Source organism: Typopeltis vanoorti, chromosome 15 (assembly GCF_054136105.1).
Source record: "Typopeltis vanoorti isolate ZY-2024b chromosome 15, IOZ_Tvanoo_1.0, whole genome shotgun sequence".
NCBI classification, from domain to species: Eukaryota; Metazoa; Arthropoda; class Arachnida; order Uropygi; family Thelyphonidae; genus Typopeltis; species Typopeltis vanoorti.
The window spans coordinates 67,207,888-67,233,687 of NC_143563.1; the positions used below are offsets into that span (position 1 = coordinate 67,207,888).

Here is a 25,800-nt window from a genome sequence, read left to right on the forward strand (position 1 = left end):
ATAGATATACCTACACATAGATATACATATAATACGTATTCTATACATATAATTATTTCACATATAATACATAGTCTATACATATAGTTTCTTTCAATCATGTTTTGGCAGTATATCATTAATTGGTTATTGCTACATTATTATCTCTTGTTGGGAGACAACTTTCTATATACATATCTAATGTTTGCTTTAATATATATACAAGAGAGGATTACATTTTTGGCAGTATATCAGAGGTTAAGCAGTGAATCAGCACCATGTCATTAACTCTTCCAATATATAACTGTCACTGACATTTTCTCGTACATAAAACTAAACTACAACTTCTACAACTCACGAGCATTATGCATAAAACTACAACTAATTACAGTATATGAAGAAACCAACATACAAATGGTTATACAGCTTACAATATAAAAGTACAAGATTCTTTTCATTCACATTTATATGTTTATTTTAAGCTGTTAGCAATCTTCAAAGTGTCGTGTATGGTCTTGTGTTGTGTTTGTCTTTACGGTGGGTCCTTTATTTCTATTATTTGTATTTTTTCTTCAAATTCTGAGATGAGACCTATTTGCCGCCATTGGTGTTTTGTTATTTTGTTTCTGTTTATAGTATCTGTGATGGTTTCTTTTAATTGGTTGTTGAGTTTTCTGAGTATGTCTGGGCCTGTTTCCCTTCCGTAAATTTTGTCGCATCTGTATGTCCAAATTGAGTACATGGTTGTGATGATGATGATGATTGCTGCTGTAGTGTTTATGTTACCCTCGTTTAACCATTATTATTATTATTATTATTATTATTATTATTATTATTATTATTATTATTACGGGCGACTCCAGGGAGTCCTTAGACTCATCGAGGGAGGCCCTAAACATCATGTCCACACAACTATACGACATTCTCAGAGTATCTATCATACCTTGCCTTGAACTCACTCACCGTCCTAGCACCCACAACAGACTCTGGCAGCTTATTCCACTCACTTACCACTCTAAAGAACCCAGCTCTAACACCCCTGCTTACCACACTCTTGCCCAGGCTTCCCTAGGTGTCCCCTAGTTCTCCCACCACCAGTCCTGATCTCAAAAATATCCTCAGTTATCAAAAATATCAGTTAATCCTATAGAAACCTTTTAGCAATTTGAATGTCTCAATCATATCTCCCCTTTTCCGCCTCAACTAATTTCTGCAACCCACAAATCTTCAACCTGTTCTCATATGGTTTATTCCATAGACCAGTATAGTATGTGTTCTGTGAAAGGTTCTTTGTGTTCTATGAATTTTTGAACAGTGTTCCATATTTGGGAAGTGTGGTGGAAGTAGAGCATTAAATGGTAAAGTGTTTCTGGTTGGGGACAGAAATAACATTTTACAGGGCCTTGGAGGGGAATCCCTTTCGCTGTGCACCATATTTTGGCGGCAAAAGAAGCGAGGTGTATTTTGTAGAAAAAATTTTTAATTTTGGGTTTATGGGCAGACTGAAGGCCTTTTTAAGTACATTAGAGAGCCTTAACTTCCCTCTTTCACTCTCCCGGTGTTGTTGTGGTGGTATAATTGCACGCTTGAGCCGGATGTGTGCTGCATTAGGTCTCATCTTCAAGAATTCATTTATTCCTAAGTAGTTATTAATGAAATTGTAACCTTCCCCAATCTCATGGAACATTCTTGGTGTTTTGCCACTCGAATGCGGGAGAGAACATATTACTTTGTCGGGCATTAATCTCTGCATGTAGAATATTATGTATGCACTCCACACTTTTTTCTCTGTGTAAGTTCTCTCTATGATTTTTGCTCACGCACTTTTAGAGTTTTTAGGTGTACGTTTATTAAACCAAGTCCTCCCGCTTCAATATCGTGGAATATGATGGATCTACTGATGGGTTCGTATTTAGATCCCCAGATGAATTTTGCGCACTCTCTCTATGTATTCTGTCCACTTCTTTCCCATTGTAGTTAATGTTGTTTATGAGATACTATATTTTGGATAGTAAGTACTGGTTGCCGATTTTCGCTTTACTTCTTAGTGATAATTGTCTGTGTCTCATCTGTGTAATTTTCTTGGTTATTTTTTTATGTGCAAGTTCCCATTGTACGGTGTGTTATGTTTGTTCCCCATAAGTGGTAGGTGTTCGTTAATTTTTATGTTGTTCGGCATGGTTGGCTTGTTTACCCACCTGCCAATGAACATCCCATTACATTTGTGTAGGTTCACTTTAAATGCCGATGCTTTTTCAAACTTTTTGAGTATGTTGTAAGCAAGCGTGAAGGACTCGGCTGTGGTTACAGTTAGTATTACATCGTCGGCATAGGCGAACACTTTTGTTTTTTCTTCGCCTCCTATGTGAGTGCCGCTATGCCTGGATGTTTTAATATTTCTCGTATCACCGGCTCTAAGGCGAGACCAAAGAGGATCATAGAGAGGCTGTCGCCCTGTCTGACCGAGCATTCAAATTTGACCGGTGCAGACAGTTTCTTGTTAATTACTAGGCGAGATTGTGCTGTGGTGTAAATGTTTGTGATGAAGTTTTGGAATTTTTTCCCAAAACCTGCAGCTTTGATGACGTCATTCAGGTATTGATGACTCACTGAGTCAAAGGCCTTTTCCATCTCGAGACTTATCAGCATGCCTGGCTGCTGAGTTGCCTGATAGTGCTCGTATATACACCGAATTTGTAGAATATTGTCCTCTATTTTTTTGCCTTTTATTCCGCAGGTTTGGGATTCCGATGTTAATTTGGTTATATGTCTCTGTACTCTTTTTGACATTATTTTGGTTAAATTTTTTAGGTCTGTATTGAGGAGTGTAATTCCTCTCCATTGTGTATTCTCTTTGTTGTGTCTTTCGTTTTCGGAATTAATGTTATGTAGCCGAGGTTGAAATATTCTGGGATGCTTTCCGAGTTCTGTATGTCGGAAAGCATTTTTACAAATAGTGTTTCAAACAGAGTGGTAGTATGCTTTGCAAAATTCCGCAGTGAGGCCGTCAGGTCGTGGAAATTTCTGTAAGGAAGAGATTTTATAGTTTTCTTACATTCGGTTGGGGTAATTGTTGAGTCTTGCTTCCTTGTCTGTGAGTCTTGGTAATTGTCTCAAGAAGTTTTGTGTTTCTGTCTTGTCATTTTCTTTTAGGGAAAAGGTATTTGTGTACTGTGAGTGGAAGAATCGGAGGAGGTTTGCATCTCCCTCGATCACTGTCCCCTCTTTCAGTTTATTCAATGTGGTTTTCTGCTTTTTTTGTTCTTCAAAGAGCCACGAAGCTTTGGTCTTTTCTTCATCTTGTTCCATTGTTTTTATTTTTGCGCGAATCCAGGCCCCTTCAGCCTCTTTTATTTCAATTTGTTTTAGTTTTACTTTGAGGGCATTAATGGCTATTTTATTTTCTTGGAGTGTTCTCTGTGTCGTACTTCTTCATTAGTTCTTTAATTATGTTTAGTTTTTCTTTGTTTGTGGCGTATTTTTTTGTGTTTCCCTATTTTTACGGTCGCTTGAGCTACGGAGGCATGGCAGGATTTTGAGATCTAGGTTTTCTTTAATAATAGTACATTATCCTCAGAATAGTTTCATCTCACTGAAGCACGGACTCCACAAAGTGCCAAAATGTTCCACAGGGATGCTGGCTCATATAGACTCGATCTCATCCCTCAATTGTACAGTTCGGATTCTGACACATCCCTGTCACGAGAACAGGAGAGGACAATACGGGATTTAATTGTCCCACCTCATATAAATGCTCATTCAAGTTGAGATCTATGTAAGCTGGTGGGAAAAATCATCCTATTGCTCCATGAATCATTTTCAAATCATGTGTACCTTGTGGCATAGTATATTATTATGCTAGAGATAATTCATAACCGTGAACATGAAAGGATATACTATTTCAGAACAGTTCTCGATTCGGCTGTGGTATTCCAAGCCCCCCCCCCCTCCTTACTACCCACGCCATCACTTCGTAATGTCACGATCTTGACGGATTCATTGCTGCTGTTGCCATATACGATAGCTCCGATATCAGCGTAGAAACAACTCAAATCATATTCGTCGGACAAGATAACTTATCCTTATGTATGTCAGCGCGTATAGTTGCTTGTTTTCAATTGACATGTGGATCTACTGCGATGCAGTTTGGCAGACTATGGTCCATCTGTTAGATTTTTGATCATTTTTTAGCCTTTAACTAGCCCTTATATTACCAAGCTATCTCCGCTTGACCATATTTGAAACATTTTAGAAAACGAAGCAAAAGGCCACAGATTCCGTGATACTTGCATCAGCACGTCTAGGATCTCGTTCAAAGTCATTGTGGATCACGCATTTGCCCTGTATAGGATTTAATATCTTGCATGATTATGATCCATCAATATGCTAAACTGACTGCTCAGTTTAGCATGATTATGATCCATCAATATGCTAAACTGACTGCTCAGTTTACCCGTTCAGTTTGACTTAATTCTCTATTGGATGATCATATGATAATTCTATTAAATCGAGCCGTGAGTGAGGATATTGAATATAGTGAATTACTTTTTTTTTTCAAAATGTATCCGAATTTGAAATTAGTTTCTCTACAAAAACGCCCCAGAGGGAACAAACGTAGGCAATTTATTCAATTTACTGTTTAGTGTCAGTAGTAGTTTCTTCCGCACACAACCATAGGTTGGGAGGGAGTAGCTGCATTCTGCTAATTAAGTTTATTGTAAAAGAAATGACACGCAGCCAGTGATCGAAGTGAGCCGGAACGGAGTTTCCGGAAGTCAAAAATCGCCGTAGTAAAAAAATCATTTATTTCGCTTCGATTTTTAATGCATCTTTCCGTAGTGCATGCAAATATCACTTTGCATTTCGCTGTAACAGCGCACGAGAATAATTATTCTATTCAGGTTGTGTTGGCATATTCTGCACAATAATACGTTTTAATAAAGCGATTATACACAGAAATGCACTTTACGACGGCTGATCAGAAATATCGGGGAGAAAATTTTGTAGGTACGTTAAAGCACATCTAAGTTACTTTGATTATCTCCTTCAATGTTCGATCATCCTGATTGGATGCAGCGATTCTTCTATCGTTCATGTGATAGGCCTTTGGGAATTGTCTGAAACTGACATGTTATATCCAGTTGTGATTTTTAGTCTGGGAAACCAAAATCGGATGATAAATACGGGTCGGGAACCTGAGATGTTTTTCTTGGTTAAGAGTTCCTGGACACTCAAGGACGTTGTCATGGTGCAAAAGACCATTCTTGAGGTCGTTTCCGATGACCTATATATGGTTTTGGAGAATGCTTCTATGGAAGTCTGATTCGTTGTGTCTACCCAGAGGAAACACAACGAATCAGATTTCTGTGGAAGCGTAATTCGTTGTGTGGCCTCGCGGTAGAAATTTCTGATACATCAGGCTCTCCGATTCAAGAATTCGATCTGTGTTGTTGACAACGGACAGGTGTTACTTCACTTTCTGTGATCGAGACGACGATTCCATCTTGCTGAAGTGAAGATCAACCACATCCCCCCTCCCCTGTCTCCGCCATGACTGGTAAGCTTTCATTTTCCTTTTTCTCCTGTGGGTGGCATGAGGAGATTTGGCGAAACATTATACGCGGTTATCACCTCAATACTGTTAGTGGCTTTCTTACAAAAAAAAAAAATAAATTTTAGTCTGTTGTGTACAGTGCATAACAACAAAAAAAACTCCAATAAATAGCAATGCATACTGAAACTATGCACGTTGTAAATAGTTCAGTTAGTTTTTTTTCACTCTATTTCGACCAATGTCCTATTTCGATCAATGTCCCCCCCCCCGAAGTATTCTATTAATTATGCATTACAATTAAACGTTTTACTGTTTTTCATACAGTATAGTTAGATACTATTTTTCACGATATACCCGTGATTTAGAATTAGTTAATCTAGGAGTTGGTTTACACTAAAAATATACGTAGTTTGACTCAATATTGCACAATAATTGTTACGTAATAATATAATTGTAACAATAACAACTCCTGATTTAATTGTAGAACTTGGCAAAGGCTTATGTGAAGAAAATTATTGCTTACCAGTCGAAATAGTTAAGATCCCTACAAATATTTCTTGTTTGTTTATTCCATTGTTTTATTCATCATTATATTTATTTATTTGTTAAGAATTACGAGAATGAATATGAACACCAATAGCGTTCAGCTACATTAATAAACCACTCTAGTGTAACATAATTGTTGTCTGATGACAATCAGATAAGAAACTTACAAATTATTTATTACTTTATATGTGGGTGTTGAACTTAATTTCTAAGTTAGAGAGAGAGAGAGAGAGAGAGAGAGAGAGAGAGATTCATCGAATAATTTCTCTTTAAAAGATTAATGCCTTATGATTAATTACACTTTAAACTCAGCTAATTAAAGTTAATTGTGGGCCTCAAAGCGTTATTATAGCCTCCACGAAAAGGAAGTGGTGACATGACATTCTCCATGCTGGTAATGAATTGTATTGTTGGGCAAATCGACATGGAATTTGGTGCAACTACTTTAATGCTGTGGTTCTAGCCATGGAACAAAGAGGCAATGGAGGATATAATTAACTTACGCCTTCAAGGTGAGTATAATTAAATTAGTTATTATCAGCCAAAAAAAAGGAGAAAATGATTCGACCGAGTAAAAGTATGGAAAAGTTTGATAAAAAAAATAATAATTGGAAGTTTGCCATAATTATGAACCCGTTCTGAGAAAAATGTATTAACTCTGAGGGATGCGGGGGTTGCTTTATTTTTCTTCTTCTCATTTTCCCATTCATTCACTGTCATGACCCGACTCCAAATATAATTCAAGGCCTCTCGTGCGTTTTCTTTTACCTAATTTGAATAGTATATGAAGAGGACAGAATATTTTTATGGCGATTATTCTTATCAGCTCATTCCAATGCTCTCTCCTGTTTCTAAGATTTGCAAAACTACTCCTTTTATAATATGCTCCTTGGTATTCGTATTGTTAATTGTTTTAATTCATGTTTAAAATGGCACATTCTAAAGCTTCACATAATTATTTAAAACTTGTTAATTGAAGATGACTGACAAAAAAAAAATTCAAAAATTGTCTATGATATATTCCTTATACTAAGATATATCAGAATCCATCCGTTCTTAAGGAGATTCGGAATAATATAAGGATGACTCCCCTGTTTTTAAATTAATATGTGTAACACAATTTAAAGTTTTAATTATTTGGGTCAGATATTTTTTTCCTAATTTAATTAAATTGACATATCCGAGGATATGTAAATTTAAACAAACTTCTTAAAAGTAGAACGATTGTATATTTTAAGAAGATAAGCAGTTAAGACCATACTCCACTGTCCTTCATTATGTGCACGTGTCCTTAATGCCATTTTGAGTGTTACTAGTATCTGAAAATGTTGGATATTTTTCAGCGTAATTTAATCTCTAAGTTTTTTAAGAAGCGATTAAATGCTACCTTTACCTACACATTTTGATATTTTCATGATTAAAAGAATACAGATAATAATAAAACTTTGAGTTTATTCCCAAAATGTTTTCCCTTTTTCATGTGATAGGGATGAATACCATATACTTAAAACCAGTAATAATCAAGGAAAAAAATTTTTTTGACATTCCTTTTCCTCATTTACAATTATATATTATTCTAAAAAAATATTAAATATGTTTGCATTATAAATTTTAAGTTATACGGAATTATTATTTAAAAAAATATCTAAAAAGGAAACTTTGATATTTCGCTCCTTTAATAATTTCGTTCTGGATAATAATTTGACTCCTTCAATAATTTGGTTTTGTTTTTTAAAGTTTAAAACGCACAAATTCCATTACTAATGTTCTGTTGGATTAAGTGATAACTAGTATTACTTTAATTATCATTTCTGTACAACAAAAATAAAGAAAGGTTTTAAAGATATTTGTAAACTGTAGAACTACAATTTAGTTAATATGCATTGAACGATTAGTTCAGTTGCTCGATTGTTAGGGTTAAAAACAATAATAATTTTCTATTTATTTATTTTAGTTTGATCTTGGTGTCTTTATTTCTGTCTCCTTCCTAGTTTTTGTAGTTATTTTTAAACCTGTCGTTGTTAGGAGAAAGCGGGCTGACTATATTTAGACACTGGCAGTTTTAATAACTTGGTATTTTATTGAGAGATAGTCTTTTCAAAAGAGGAAAAAAAACGACTTTTCAGTGGCAGTTTTTTTTTTTTCTAAAGTAAGAAATTTAGTTGTTGGGTTAAGTGAACGAAGTCAGATATAGTCCGGAATTCGCTATATTTAACTTTTCTCCCTGTAACTCCCGCCATTACTCGCGAGAAACGACAGTGAAAAAGAAATGCAACATAGAATCACTTAGTTGAACGGCCCAACTTTGCCGTGAAGTCTTCCGGATATTTTGAGAAAATAGGGTCGCTTTATGTCCTTTCATTTAATATTAATGCTAGAGAAAATCGAAACTGCAATTTTTCTTAGAATATAAACACATTAAGTAAGGTAATGCCCATTGGTTTTAAAAGTATTTTCGCCTTTTAAGTGACCACCCTATAAAATGCCACATTCTTAATAATTTATTTAAAATTCTCTCCACCATCGTAGTTTAGAAGGTTCTCCTGGATGTCATCATCGATCCACCACCACGCGTGCATGCCGTCTTCTCCCTACACACATATACCGGTGGCTTCACGCGCGCGCATGGATGCACGTACGTATGCAAGACTGGCTGCACAAAACTACCAACTGAGAGTCCACGTGGTAACAATGAACGATATCGCTGTAACAATAACGTTTCTCTCTCTTTCGGTTGAATCTCTCCTTCACGTTTTAATTTCAGTTGCTCGTGTCCATTTTCTACATCGCGCGGCTTTTAATTGTTTATGGATTTCACGCATTGTGAGTCAAGATATTTCATTTTATGTGCATTTTAGGCATTGATGATTGGAACTGTGTATTTTTTTTGAAAGGATTGCGGTACATTAGTGGTTGTTTCAGTGCCGGTTAATTACTGATGTCTATAAACACGCACTAATTTGGATCAGTTAATTATATGCATGCCTAAGAGCGATCAGTACTCCGATGAGAATTTAAATTGCTATGGGTTACTGTTTCAACTAAGAATGTCTTTTCCATTTCTGTGATTGGTGGACTTTAAATGTTCCTGGTTATAAGGATTAGTGTTTTGAGGATCTAAATAAAAATAACTGCACTTTTCATTTCATGTTTTTTTTCGAAGACTTGGTTGATGGTTGGCTTTTATAACTACGTCCAGCAAAGTATCCTTAAAGGTAAGTTTCTTCGGAAGTTAACCATATATGCTTCGTTATGCTTATTTTAACATCAGCGACATACGAATTCAATTGACGTTAGTTCCATTTCGGTAACTGTTATATACTGCATATTAATCATTCTCATATGCATTACCTTGTTTAGAACTCTGGACTAGTAGTATATAGGATAGAGTAATTAGCGTGCATTCACCGAGGGTTTATGAGAATTGCATTTCCGGAACACGCAGAACTTACCGCCTGGGGTGCTTTAAATTAAGGCATTGGTATGCAATTCTGAAAGGAAAAGTTAATTTTGCAGATATTGTAACTGCAATCTGACACAGCTGGAACAAAGTTGCTAATATTTCTTTGGAGTATTTATTTTAACTTTTTTTGATGAGCATAATTGTGAACGTACAAGGTTATTATTAATATTATCATCATTCTCAATCCTCATCAATATCTAATATTACAATATTACTTATTAAAATTATTCCATTGAAAGTCATCATATAGAAATGTTTGAAAAAAGGCCGGTTATATATTTATGTATTTTATATTTGTTATCCTTATTTCTGGTATCAAAAATTATAGGTTTTCACAGATTAATTTTAATTGCAGTAGAAAGTTCAACGGTTTTTAAAAAAAAACACCCGAAAACATTACTCATACTCTTTACTTTTGTTAGATATCAATAACTTTGCTCTACTCATTTCAGATAGTTTATTTAGTTTCCTTTTAAAACCAAGTAAATACTGTCGGTGATGAAAAATGCATTCAATGCGGGTATGGATTCTGTTGTAACGAAACATCTGCTAAGGAAAGTTAGACTCATTTTTTTTTAAACTTATAGTGAACAGCTGTCAACTGAATAAAACAGATCATAAACAAATCATCTTTGCGTTTGTCTGCAAGTTTTATAACCCTCTTGGGGAACATTTTTGTGATGATAATGAGGTGGAGGAGATCTAAAACATGTTACGTAACGAGTTCTGATATTTCAAAATAAAAAAAAAATATACACTTTTTAAAATACAGCTGTATGTACCGGAAAATAATTCATTAATCTTTCTTCAAATAAATTTACACGATTAGATTAACATTGTTAATTATAATGTCCCAACCTTGACTGGAATTTGTCACGACTTTCAAGTTTGAAGTTTTCATAGGCTTTTAGATCGTTAGTTAATCGGCAATTTACAGTTTAATAGTTGGGTATTAGTAAGTTGATATTTTTTTGCCATTTAAAACATACAAGCTCTATTACAAGAAAAATTGGAATATTCTGTTTTAAAGGCAAAAATATATGACTAGAAAGAAAAATAAATACACGCAGAGATATGCTAGCTGCATTTCAATTGTAAGACATTTCATTTCGTCGCAAATTAACATGAGTGATATTTTAATCATCACAACACCTTTATCAGGTGGCCGTTCCAATTTTTTTGCTATGTATCGCTAAACGAAAAAGTAAAAATAAGTTATGGTGATTACTACTTATCAGAAAAATGATGTAGAATAGCGATACCAATGTCAATAATGTTAGACGGGGAGGATCTTTCATTTATTTCTTCCTGTCTAAAAGCCATGAAAATTGAAACATTAAATATGTTTAAATCATTTAACATAATTTTATGGAATGGTACATAAAGTGGTACAAATGTCAATGTTAAACGTAAAACCTAATAAAATCAGACCATATTTCATCATGAATAGCTCTATTAAAGTTTTCTAGTACAATTCGATGGACTGGAATCAGCCAGCGAATGGAACTGAATCGGATATGATATGAATCTGTTTCAAGTACTAAGTACGCACCCTTAAGGTATATCATTGTTTCCATGACTCCTTCAGGTTTGATAGTAAATTGATCCTCGGGAAAATACTTTTCAACTGTTTCTGATCTTAAAAAGAGTTTTAATTTTCAACTGTTTCTGATCTTAAAAAGAGTTTTAATTTTCAACTGTTTCTGATCTTAAAAAGAGTTTTAATTTTCAACTGTTTCTGATCTTAAAAAGAGTTTTAATTTTCAACTGTTTCTGATCGTAAGGAAAAGCATCTTAAAAAGAGTTTTAATTTTCAACTGTTTCTGATCGTAAGGAAAAGCATCTTAAAAAGAGTTTTAAAATCGTTCAGTCTATTTAAAACGAACAAATGTGTTCAGTATCACTGATACGTATCTATTTGAAGTCTACTCACTTAGTAAAACTATTTTATTTAAGCCAGTTTGTTTTTATTTACTAGGCCTTATTCGTATGTTTGCAGGAAAGATATGCAGAATTCTTTACTACCATTTAAAAATATTTTTAAAACCACACACACACACACACACACACACACACACACACACACACACACACACACACACACACACACACACAACATAAATTTAGTTCGGCAGTTTTGAAGTCAGGCAATTGGTGGAGATAATGGAGACCATGTTTGTTAAATGTGGCCCAATTAAAGACTTGAAGACTGCGTTTTAACGAATGTAGGCTTTACGATGAATGTTATTATTATTATTTTTAATGTCTATCATTCCATCTATGAAAAGAGAAAACCTGTAGTACATTTTGCTGCAAGCCGGTTAAGGGTTATAATCCACTCTCTTGCACTAGATACCAAAACACGTAATTTTAAAGCCATTTTTGGCTTCAGGGCAGCTGGACGATGATCAAATAATGCAACCCAATATTTTCAAACTATTCCCTAAAACTCTCAAATGTGTAAAAGTGGTAGTGGCCTTCGACAAACTCAATCCGCGAAGAATGTTATTGTCTGACAGCTGCGTGTGTTCTCAAGCTGGTTTGTTGGTTTTGTATGAATAAACTCAGCTACTTCCATCTCAAACTGGATAACGTATATCTGTTTTAGCATGTTTTTTTTTTAACAGTGTGAATAATGATCATCTGTTACTCTCATTTAAATAGATGATATTGTCCCACAGCAACTGTTATGTTCTTATACAGTATCATGTCAGAATAACTGTTAATGGCATAAAAAAATGTAATTCATCTTACAACAACTGTTATTCCTATGTAACATACTTTAACAAAGAATGAGCATGTAACCTCTCTGCCTGACTGCAGAGAACCAAAAACCAGTTAATCCTGTACATAAGATTGTTATGTTTAAAATAAAATAAAAATGTAAATAAGATTTACATTTTTTAATATTTACATTTATATATTTAAATAAAATGTAAATAATTATATATATATATAGAGAGAGAGAGAGAGGGGAAAACTATTTATTTATTTGTCTGCATTCTCAGAATGCTACAGATTTGAGAAATAAAACTTACAATGGTTCTCGTAGAAGTTAAATTATCATTTCATTGGCGAATGATTTGGAGATTAGAAACAGTGTTGCTCGTACGTATTCGAGAGATTCTCCTTGAGGATAAGTTAGAAATCAATGGAAGAAAAGGTGAAAGAACAGAACTTTAAGATAACTCAAAAATTAAGAAGATTAATCCTTCCATCGTCATTTTTATGGTGGGAAATCACATTTATGATACTACAAGAAATATGGCAAAGAGTTCTACACTTCGTTTATCCCATATACATGCTTATTACAAAAGCTGTCTTGTTCTTTACAGTTCTGGACGTGGAAATGTTCTGCATCTTAATAGCATTAAGAGGAATAATGTTCGTTCTCACTTCAGCTTGTCTCATCGGACAGAGTTTTTAGTTTATATCTTCCATTGTTAATTTCCCATCCTCGTCCAGTTCCCTAAGGAAGTTATTTCTCTCGAGAAGGAAGTGTTTTGGACAGCAAACATTGCATATTTCCCGTAAGACTAAAGGTAAACACCTTGAACATTTCACTTTTGTGGTTATACCCGAACGTGCATGGTTTAAAGACCAAAGTAGACTCCTGTTATAGGGATCTTTATATGATAATTTCCCCAGAGGGTCGTTCGCCTACAGAAGTGGACTGTAACGTGACGCTCGTGGACATCTAGACGCAGTACGGAAATCATCACGCCTTGAGACACTAGAAACAACACCACGACCTTCCGCTATATGATTACTCCCCTGGCTCCAGAGTGAACACCGAAACGACTGGCTGTTCATTGACATCTAATGTCTATCTATTTGTTAAAGGTACTTAAGGCCTAAGTGGGTTCTATACCGCATTAGGAGAGATAAATGTTTTGTTTCTGATTGGAACATTTAGATAAGAGAGTTTGGGAAGACAGAACTATTAATTCTTCACGATGATATAAGCAAACAAACATTAAATAAATGATCGCCGTTTCCAACTTCTGGATGGAAGAAGTTTTCCACTTTAAAAAAAAAAAAATTAATCCATCACGTTAATATTTATAACTGGATTACAAAATTCAATTAAAGTTAGCATTTTCACTAAATTATTTCAGGAGAAAGTAATTTGTATAACAATAGCCGAAAGAGCATTGTTGGATTACATTATTAATTAGCGACTGCATAAGTAGATTGTGCATTGTTTAGAAATTCACAACCTACTTATGCATTAACATTATCTTTATTTCAAAGGAAAATTTTCTGTTTATTTGTTATCACGCCAAAGCCAACGGCAGCAGCACCGAAAATGATTTTGTTTAAGAATCCATACTATTTTCCATAACCGTTTCACTGTAACAAATTTGTTTGCATTGGTTCTTTCACTTTATTTATTTCCTTGTTGTTTTCTTTGAATATCAGATTCATGCTCTAAGTGAGCATGATTCTGATATTCATAAATGAGAGAATAAATGAGACTATTTTCTCACCTGAGTTCATGATCACTTGCAAATGTTTTGTGTCTACATTCGTGCAATGATTCCCATCTTTGGAGTGTAATCTTATCCTCTGTGGTTTCGCTGACTCAGCTTGCTGACTATTCAACTGAGCTACGGTTGGAATAACTCTGCTATCCTTAGAATTTCTTTCCTGTTTCAATCCGTTATCACGAAAAGAGCCATAAAGGAATTTCATAGTTTTTTTTTTTTTAAAGAAAACCTCTCTCGGCTAAATTTTTCATAAAGAGATTCAGAATTACCGAAAATAACTTAATAATGGGCTATGGAAATGCTTAATCATGGTAGAGTATGTACACCAGTACTGGGAAATAGGATTGACGAATGAACGACTAATACGATGACTATTTTCTGTAAATTAGGAGAGGAATCAGGACTTTATCACAGGCATAAAAAGTGACAAGTTTAATTTCAAATCCAATTGGTCTGTCTTGGAGAATGATTTGCGGGTAGTCGGAATATTTCGAATTTCAGCGTGAATAATTTGAAGTGGGACGGATGTGTGCTCCCGATCAGTTACAGTTGAACCGCTCTACTGTAATGACTTTGGTGATGCTGTCACCTTATTACTGCTTCACTCAATGCTGAAGTAGTTATTCCGATTTTCGGCGCGTGTGTGTGTGTGTGTGTGTGGGTGTGGGTGTGTGTGTGTGTGTGTGTGTGAGAGAGAGAGAGAGAGAGAGAGAGAGAGAGAGAGAGGTGGTGTACTATACTTCAACCTAACGTTCAAATGGATTTATAAAGCGCGAGCATTTCTTAATTTCCCTATTAGTTACAGAAATAAAATTCAGTCCATCTTCATTATGTTTCAATTTCATTTAAAGGAAAAATCAAATAAACTTATTATAGAATCTCTTTTTTCGAGTGCTGAAGATCCACTACAAAAAACATCATATGTTTTTGATTTCTGATGGACATCTGGGCATTAAAAAAGTTAGCATTTTCATTAAGTTATTTCAGGAGAAAGTAATTTGTATAACAATAGCCGAAAGTGCATTGTTGGTTTACATTGTTAATTCAATTGGTTTATGATTAATGCATAAGTAGGTTGTGCATTGTTTAGAAATTCGCAACCTACTTATGTATTAACATCATCTTTATTTGAAAGGAATCTGTTTTTTTTTTTTGTTGTTGTTGTTATAAAGCCAACGGCAGCAACACCGAAAATGATTTTGTTTAAGAATCCATACTATTTTCCATAACGGTTTCACTGTAACAAATTTGTTTGCATTGGTTCTTTCACTTTATTTATTTCCTTGCTATTTGCTTGTTTGTTTATTTTTGAATTTAGAGTGATGGCGCATTTTGGTTGTGATCATATGCTTTCTAGAATAGGAAGTTTTGGTTTAGTATTACAAAAATGACTTAATTCAATATTCAGTCTGCAGTTATACTCCTCGCGAGTTGTTCATTATTTATAACGAACGTTTGATCTAATTTATAAAACAATATTATAATATTTACGACTATTTCTATAAGCTCTCTGTGAAGCCTTAGTCGATCTGTTTTATAATAAAGAAATATTCTGTTACGAACTAATCTGATTTTCTTCTTTAAGACATGCCATTCATATCAAAATGACTGTAAGTGGTTTGAGCAAATTGTGATCTTGTCCTTGACGAAATCTCGTTTTTATTAGATGACAGCGTGCTGACAATGTCTATCACCACGTCACTGAGCTCATAGCAGGGGTGCAGTCCTATTTAAAATAGTGCCAGCACGCTGACTTAATGTGTGTGTATATAATGGAAAAAAATAGTCCCAGGGCGCACCTAACTTCGATTAAGAAGTGGTTGGGCGTCGCCTCGACTCTACAACAGCTCTGTCTATAACTATATCAATCCTACTTTTGTAGACAGGAATGACGTATTACTACGAAAAGATGATCTCCCTTCCCTGAAGAGAAGTATTTGAATCTACGTATTGCATGCCATGCAACGATAATTAGAATAACACCAACAAGCGGGTCATTATGAAAATTAAATACTGGGTAGGTAAAGCATCGTTTTTATTAGTACAAACATTTTATGCTACTTCCAGTATTTGTATACTATGCAGTTAAATATTTTATAGTCGCGGTTAAGTATTCCCATTGTTGACAATACTGAAATAGTTTATTATTCCCTATTGTTGAGCGCGAGCTTCCATCCTTTGTTAAAATGGATTCTTTCCTTTGTCCATTGCTGCTGCTGCTGTTCTTTGTAAATTTCTTTTATCAGCAGTATTAAGCTGTTTACCTGCATTCAGTGTGAAACTTGAGTATCACCACGCGCCACGCTCAGCACCACACCTGTTGTCACATCTTCCGATCTATCAAATTCCTAAATATTTTTCCAGATATTCTCATTTAAAGGGATTGCGATCCTCTTCCCCACGTTTGATGTTGTATCTCGCGCCCGTTCTACCCAATCACTAAACAGCGGACAAGAGAAACCGTTCGAGCAGGCGCAGACGGACACGTGGGTTTCGAGCGCGTGCCTCACAGGCCGACGCCAGTGTGCGTGGTGTTCAACATGGCTACGTTGCACAACGGAGTGGTGGAGCTAGGATCTCAGCAGCTGCTTGGGCCACCGCCGTCTCATGGCAGCACTGCCGCCAGGGAACACGACGCCATCAAACTGTTCGTTGGCCAGATCCCGCGAAATCTGGATGAGAAAGATTTGAGGCCACTGTTCGAACAGTTTGGAAGGATCTACGAGCTGACAGTGTTGAAGGACAAATACACGGGTATGCATAAAGGTAAGACGAGTGATGGCTCTCCTTTTCATTCACAATACCCCCTCGGTAAACTGCACGTAAATCGATAGCGTTCGATCCCTGACGCGTGCTCTCGCAATCCCTGCCCCACTTCCCTTCCCCCCTGCCTTCTGTCTCTCCCCTTCTTCTAGTACCGATAATGGTCTGACGTGTGCCTGCAGATCTCTCTCTCTCTCTTTCCCCTCTTTTTTTTTTTTTCTCTTTCGTTTTCTTTTTTTTTTTTTAAAGTGCCATTTTTGTTTTGTTTGTATGTATGCGGACATCAGGGGTGTGTGCGTCCCAACGGTTGTATTCGTCGCGGCCGATCTCTTTTACAGAACGCGACGTGTTTTAGTGAACGGGGCGGGAAACATGAGGCACATGCACACGAGGTCTGGCCGACCGACGCGGGGTTTGTCAGCTGTTCGTCTGCTGACAGCAGTCTTTGTTGACATTGGCGGGAAGGGTAAGATAAATGGCGATTTGACGTCAGCCGTCTTCTCTCTCTCTCTTTGCTCGAAATCATTCACAGATTTTTAAGATTTATTTTATGAAATTAAAAAAAAAAAAAAAAAAAAAAAAGCAATTCGATGAGGCTTCCGACTCCCACCTACGGAGTCAATCGATTGCGAAAGACGAGGCAAATCTATTGCGAATATATTGGAGAGTAGGCGGTAGCTTGAGAGATGAAAAAAGAGGATCTGGGTTTGGCAATCGAAACGAGGATTTGTAGAAAAAAAAGGCAATTTTTCAATGACGCGCACGCACTGGTTCGAGATTATAATAATGTGCAATCGTCGGAAATTTTTGTCCCTTTTTTTGACAGTTATTCATCTGTCTGGTGTCAGTTTAGTTCGAGTATTTGACGCACACAAACATACACAGAAAATCTCCTACCAGAACACATCCGGTTGTAATTATTCTCGTCCTCGGTGCATCTACTACTTTCTTTTAGTCGTAGTTAATTGGCCTTAGGTATTTCTGTTCATTGCTCCTCTTTTCTCAATTGCTTCGACTTCGGCTCTCTCTCGAGCTGATTGAATTCTGGAATCTTTTTTTTTTTGTTGTTCTTTTTTTACTGTAATGGTCTATCTAGATAACAACTACAGTTCTCTCATCAGCTTTTTTGTCCTCCTTGGAATTTCTTTGCCTGCAAACATCACCCATTCATCTCTGACTCTTTGAATTGTTGCACTTAATCATGAAACATCCGAGAAACTTGCTGTTTATGTAGGTTTTTTTTACATCGAATTATATATCGAAATCATTATATTGTCATCATTCAACAATAATGAAATCATTTATAGCTAATTTAATTTTTCAAAGCTAATAGATAGGATGGATTGTCGCGTTTCTTGAATGTCATAAAGTTTTAATCAACCTATTCGGTTTTATCTTTTTATTTTCTTTCATTTTTTTTTATTTCTTTATCTAAGAGGTAATGAACAAGCCTTTTTTGTCTAACAAGCAATGATAAAGGTCCAGTAACAATAGAAAACTATCAGAATTCATTCAACAAAAATAACTGACTTTTAGGAAATTTTTTAAAAAATATTCACGGTACTATTTTGTTATTATTCATAATTCTTTCCATGACTAACTTGAAATATATATATATCTGACTAAATTAAGCACAGTTATGAATCCCAGTCGACAGTTTCTACTAGAGTTTTATAAATTTAATTTTTATCTGCAAAATATATAAATTTTGCAGAATTATTTGGAATATTATCACCCTATTTTGTTTAGCTCCCATTGTTTAAACAATAATTAAATTAATAATTAAACAATTAACATTGTTTAAGCTTTGCTTAAATGTTAATTGTTTAAACAATGTAATTTGTTTTTCTATGAGAGTGGCATAGAGATTTCACAACGAGAAGTTGCTGAACTTGAGAACCAATTATCTAAATATAGCAAGAATAATTCGTCTGCGTGGGTACGTTTTGCAGATTTTTAAAATATTATAATGAACAGATTTGTTAAATTCTAGATAAGGTGTAAACGCAAAAATGAAACGTATATCGAGTTGATATAATTTTCTTTAGGTGTAATTTTATATCCAATTTTATCTAACTTATTCACTCTTTTCCAAGCAGTCTTTTTCTTTTACGAATTTCGTAGAAATACGAGAGTCTACTTGAACATTATTATATAACTGGTCCATGCACGCATTGTTCACGTCGTTGAATACTGTGCTGTCAACCAAGCCTTGAGTTTCCAAGGGCTATCGTTACTGATGGTTGCTGTGCTGTCTGTGTATCGTAAATGTAGGATAGGACACCACGTGCTTTGCAACACGTGATCAAACATCTGATCGATTTCAGCGTTTTGGGGGGACAATGAAATCCTACATAAAGGCTTTCTGATAGAATCGATTTACTTCACTGAAATGAATAATTTCTAAGGACTTTTGTAGAGCTGCCCTTTGTTTAACTGAAATAGTTGAAGAGAAGGACAGGCGCTCAGTCCCAGACAACTCGCTGAAACATATCTGTTGTTAAGGGACTGCCTTCGGGGAAAAAAAAAGTTTTATTTAATTGTAAACAAACCATTTTGTAGTTAAAAGTAAATCGGCGGTAAGAACTGACAGCGTAAAGCGACACCTCTTTAACTGAAATAAATTTGAATGAAGGAAATGTAAAAATAACCTATAAACAATCGCTTATTACGGAAACAGACCATCTCCTAAATAAATAAAGCTTTTAAGTGAAATGAAAATTTCTTATAAAAGATCCCACAAGAAATACAGAAAGATTTTTTTTTTCAGTAGGAATAAAAGCAGTGCAATAATATTTTTCCTTTAAAAATGAGTACATAGGTATATATTTTTATATTTGCTAGATCTTGAACGCACATTAGCTCAATAATAATGTACAATGATTACAAATATGCAATTACATTGTCATGGGAAAAAAACGCGACTGGCTGTTGAAATCCTCATTACTATTTCCGAATTCTTTCTTGATGAAATAAATTTACTTGTTTATTCATATTTATATATCATTAAATGGATACAATTTACTTATTTCATGTTTGACTAGTGCGAATGAGTTTAAAGGAAGGTATGACAGCTAGTTTGGATGCTGTATAGTCTCCCTCGATGAGTCCTTTATTCCTTGGAGGTTTCAGATAATAATAATATGCTTGCTTATTACAAACAATTTTAACCATTTACAAACTATTATGCAGATAGGTTTATTTATAAAGTGCTTAGAGAAAATATCTGTGATTTTCGAACGTTGGTAGAGGACAGAACTTTTCCAGTTGGACAGCATTTATTTAACGAGCATCTTGAATGTTTGATTATTTATTAATCAAGTTTAATTTTATCGCTTATACTGGTTCTGGATCATGTTTTAGAATAGACAGAAATATCAGAGGAATATCATAGCAAATAAACGAGATGGTCTAGATTATGCTGCCGATTTAAATCCAGTGTTCACAGAAGTAGATGTCTAAAATAAACTGAACACATTACAAGAAGAATAACAACTTGATTTAAAAGTAGGTAGATACAAATCATAATTAAATAAAAAAGTACAGTTGAAATGAAAAAACCGAAATCGTTTCGAATTTTACATATTTCGATAGTGCTTTATCCCCAGATGGAGGAGCAACTAGAGAAATATTGATTTCAAAAGACAAGAAGTGTATATGCTAACACATTCATTAACCGAAGTTTATGAAATATACGTCAAATACGCGGCTCCAGATTATTAGTATTGAAGACCCGTGAAAAAGAACAAATTAACAAAATATTAACGTGGAAATTAGACAACAAAAATTCCATTAAATTGAATATACAGTTAGAAATGATCATCAACAAATTTGTCATGCAGCCCTGGAATGAAACCTACAACTCAAGGAAGAGAAACCTTGAGTTGTAGGTTTCTATATATATATATATATATATTTGTGTAACGTTGAAAGAAAAACGCTTTGTCCCATTTAGAGGAATCAAAGTACTCTAAATGAATTATTTGCAGGTCAGCAGTGACTTACCTTCACTCAACCACAAAGATATTAAATTAGACCCAAAAGGATAGGAGGGAATGAAAAGAAGTGATTATACGATAAGGAAAGGAAATTACATGAGAGAGGGATTAGGATGGAGAGAATAGACAAGATGGGAACGAAAGGTATCATGACATTGTACAAGAATGGAATCGAGGAAAAGGATAAGAAATACGAGAGCTTGGAATAAAAAGGATGAAACATAATAACCCACCTTTTATCATTCTCTGCCTTTGTCAGCCGACAACTTGTATTCCCCACCCCGCTCAGTCCAGTGCAACATGCCTGTTTTTTTCCTGTCCTTTTAGGATAGTTTAATTTAGTGTTTGGACCAGGGCTATTGGGAGCTATGGGCGAACTAAGGCTACTAGAGCAGTGTATTATGTCGTTAACTTTCTCTCTGTGTGTGTGTGTGTGTGTGTGTGTGTATTCTTCTGGCCCGGTTGTCTGTTTTGCTGATGAAAAAGTCGAGTTTCTAGGAAGTAGGGAGAGAACATCTTTTACTTCCGTATGAGATCGACTATTACCCCCTCAGTTGAAAAGTTCTTATCAAGGTTCTACACATTCTTGACAGTATTCGAAACTAGGTTTTTTTCATCAGAAGGGTAGCGTTGATACCAAACTATCCTGCTGAGGCTAGCTTGGGAACCAGTCGGAGGTAATAACATAACCGCTGCTAACCTTCATACAACATAATATTCACATTTATTTTCCACGTGTGTATTGTGAATTAATTTACAGTGAATACAGGTGATTCAACATACACACACGCATTTATTTTTGATAAGGACTGGTCCAAATTTCGTTTTAACTTTTTGCGACTGCAACACACTTCTGACGTCCAACAGATTACTCTGATAAACATCCCTCAGCCTAATATTTTCTGATGAGTTAGGAATAGGGTTAGTGTTATTTGAATAACTACTTATGTACACATGAGATTTTCAATGAAGTGGTGTCACTTGTATTCATAAATCTTTTTATCTCATATGAGACATTACAGAGAATAAAAGAATGCTTGGAGTAGTCTCGCATCAAATCAGTAATCCCAAATACTTTTTTTTATTGAAAAAAACGTCTTAAAATATTCATTAAAATTACTTATTCATAGTTTTTAGTAATGGATAAGCGATTATAGTTTTAACAAAACTAAAGGTTTACTACTACAGTTACAAAAGTGAACAGCGATAAATGTATGGGTATATTTAAAAGAGAACATCATAAATTTTTAAGAATTTACTAAAATTAAAGCAATTATAATTTCACAAAACAATTTAAAATGGCTATTTTAAACTATTTTGGAAATTTACAGTTCCTGGAAATTTACCTAAAATTTTAGATAAATTTCCAGGGACTGTTGATCGGTGACCACGGAACACGGGGAAGAAACTTATGGTTTATATTCTCATTATTTCTTATATAATATAATAATCACTTTTGGAGTCAAGGCTATTAAAACATGTAAACGATGCCAATCGTGTAAATTTAAAGAACGAAATAGTCTTGTAAGATATGTGCGAAATGGGCATTCCTAAATAGCGTTGGCTGATGGATAAATTTCTTAATTCGAGTAATAAATGCTCGATTATTACATTAAAGAAAGGATGTTGCTGCGAACAATAGCCAGTAAGTGAGGGTAATTTGAAAAACTTTAGCATACCAGATAATGCAGAAACGATAATGTAGTTAATGTGCGAGTGAGGAGTCTCTTTATTCACAGTTAAAAGATATCAGTTCACTCGTATAATAAAATAAGAACAAAAGCAGCGAGGGTTGGCTGGACGCCAAGCTACTTACGAAACTAGGCTATTAGGGAACAGGTATCTACTGAACTGTATTAAGGATTCCATTACTTTACCAGGCAGTGGGAAAGAACGATAAGCGATAGCTTTGACGTATCGCCTTTATTACAGATAAGGGATACGTGCCTAACAGGTGGGATTAATGGAGTCAAATTGGAATGTTTAAATTTTCATCAGAAGAATGTTGGAAGGAGAAAAAAAAGTTTGTGGAGAGGAAAAAGTTCTAACAAAAGTGTTTAATAGATTGATTTAATTCAACGCCGTGAGAGTTTTTCATTTGCGGCTATGAAAATTCACATATTCCGGTGTTCGAATTTTCATAGAATTTTAATTTCTTCAGTGTTTGTTTCCTGCGGATCTCTTTCATTGCTTTTAAATAATAATTTCAAATTCTTGTGCTAATTAGCTTTTTACTAACATGTCCCTGACCCACTAATACTGCATCACTTTCATTCTAATCTTTTACTATTTCCCAGAAGGATAAACTGGAAACGTCTATTGCAACTTAATTACACTAAACATCTTGATAATGACCTTTTACAACGTCTGAATGTTCTTCCCTGCTTTGTTTCTATGGTTTAGATTTTTTTTTTTATGGTTGATTTTAATTTGGTGGATGATTTAAACTAGAATTAAAAGATGCAATCATGGATGGGTATTTTTCTTTTGCTCATGTACGATCTGGAATAAAAACAAGTTTGGTGCGATATCGATCTTCGCTCTACACTAGTGCATAGTGTAGAATTATGCACTAGTGTAGAACGAAGATCGACACCAGTGCATAGGAGTATTGGAGTGCTAAGCGCGTTTTGAATTAACAAAATGGTAGAAGATGCAAATGATAAATTACAACCTCCCCCCTCCAAATATCATGATTATGAGGTATATTTCCACCTGCATCACGATTGCGATGTGAAAGATATTTATTTATCATCATTAGGGCACTCCAACACTCCACGATGGTCTGTCAATTGGCTTATTTTCCATTTGTAGCCGAGCTGTGGCTGCATCATTATGATTTAACGATGGTTCCCCCCCCCCCCCTAAGTATCTCTGACTAATTATTTCTTGTCGTTCATCGGCTCTTAAAGTAATTCTATACTTTTTATAAACAAAAAAAAACAAAATTAGATGTATCATCCACTGATATACAAGGTGTTTCAAAAAGAATGCTCCGATTTGAAAATTGTATATCTCTGCAACCACGAACCACAAATGAATGCAACTTGTACCATGTGAACGAGTGAAACTGTAGGCCTTACTTCATAATTGGCAATTTATTTTGTAACTGTACCACATTTTCATTATTAAATATAATTATTTGAAATCGGGTCATTCTTTTTGAAACACCCTGTATTTCTAAATCGTCAAACTGCAGTTGAGAATTTACAGCGTTGTACCAATTAGGTTGCTTTTGGTGAGGTTTCCTTCCCCCTCTTTTTTTTTATATTTTCTTTTCTTCCATGTTAACTGCATTGAAAGCAAAGTAAACACAGTAATTATTAAGTGTTAGCATGCTTTACATGTGTTTACTCCGGCTTTTTTTTTTTTTTTTTTTTTTTCAAATGCGATTTTTAAATGCTAGTGATTAAGCCTTCAAGCATGTTAGTCTTTGTTGTTCTGTTTTTCTTTCTTATCTATATTTGGCTATGTGCGCGCGCTTTCCTTTCTTTTTCTTTCTTTCTTTATTTTTTTAAACTCAGGTCGTAGTTTCTTGAGCTTTTTCTATTAGTATATCAATTTCCTCATGATTTTTTTTTTTTTTTTAAAAACTTCGTTACTTTTCCCACCCATTTCATTTTCTTTCACCTCCCCGCTTTTCTCTGCCTTTTCTTTACAAGCAGACCACTAGCTTCAAGGATTAGTGTTACTGAGTACAACTGCCACTCTATCCACCTGTAAACATCGGGACTTTGGCCTTAATTATCCTCAACAAAAGTCAAAGCAAACAGTCCACCGGGAAACCGAATATGTCTCAATGTAAGGTAAGAACCTAACAGACAAATAAAAAGCAGTTAGTTCTAATCTCGCACTGTGTTAGTGGCTAGTAAAAGAGAAGTCATTTCTTCCTTTCTTGCTGTGAAGTACTTTCTGGGGAGTTTTCTGGATATTCCAGCCTGTATTTGTACACCAAAACTTACTTTAAAGATTTTTCTTTAGAGAAAAGAAACTGTACCATTTCTAGAATTCCCGAGATATTACATTTGGTGCTATAAGAAAGGTAGAAGATGGATTTAATTTCTCGGTTTTCACCTGATTACATTTTCTATTAACTTTGAGCTCCTTTTCTGCTTTTGTTGAAGACGTATTTTCTCTGAGCTTTGAAAACTAAATACTTAGAGGTTAATGGAAAATTCCGCCATCTTACAGACAGAGAACGAATAAAAATGTGTGTTTTTTTGTGTATGTAAAAAGTTGGCACAGGAAAGGAAAAAAAGAAAGATGAAAGGAGACACAGCAAGTAAGAGACGACAAAGATCAAAGGAGAACTCCGTAGAGAAAATGTTCTTGTAAATAATTCTCTCATGAAGTTCTGATAGACGCAAAAGTTTCAGAAACTTTAGGGAGATTCGCAGGTCTCAATCAATAAGATATATGATCGCAGAAACGGCAACAGTGCAATTAGACTTGTTTCTTATTGTCAGATGAAAATACCTTCTGTGACGTAGTTGTACACAACAATGCCGTGCGCCATTGTTTACTTGATATTGTTTCATTTGTTGCATGGAACTGTTTTAACGTTCTTTTTTTTATTATTTTGGCAACGGGCGTTGTTAGTCTTAAAGGAAAAGTATGTTGTTGGCAACGTTTTGGTGCAGTATTTGTCAACAATTATCTTCGCTGTCAACTTCTATTAACCATCATCGTTTAATTTTGAGTTCGGGTGACGTGTAGAGAAATAAAGGGGATTTCTAAAGAATTTTCAAATTTTCTTAGAGAGAAAAACATGGATGGTAAAGAAAATTGAGAGACGGGAGGAACAGAGACGATGCTCGACACAACGATGTATGCTTTACATTTGTTTTAACGTCATATTTTAAATCTATAGCTAGCCTTAGAATTTAGCTTAAAATATATAATCTTTTACATTCTATCTAGTAAACTACATCATTATCGTAAAAAACGAGGAGTGTGTAATAAAGAAGAAAGATACTATTCATTATTTTACATAAATGATTTACTTCC

General features: G+C 34.8%; 1 protein-coding gene across 9 annotated transcripts in view; it reads left to right on the forward strand.

The window, feature by feature from the left end:
• LOC150098842 (CUGBP Elav-like family member 4) overlaps nt 1-25,800 on the forward strand; it is a 913,499-nt gene that overhangs the window by 229,699 nt on the left and 658,000 nt on the right. For 7 of the 9 annotated variants that reach the window (XM_090405876.1, XM_090405878.1, XM_090405880.1 and 4 more), the window contains exon 1: nt 25,508-25,620. The exons of the other annotated variants lie outside the window; for them this stretch is intronic. In XM_090405876.1, coding sequence (XP_090262002.1) covers nt 25,566-25,620 — 55 coding nt within the window. In that variant the 5' untranslated portion in view covers nt 25,508-25,565. Of the gene's footprint in view, nt 1-25,507; nt 25,621-25,800 lie in introns of those variants that run through there. 9 annotated transcript variants of the gene reach the window in all.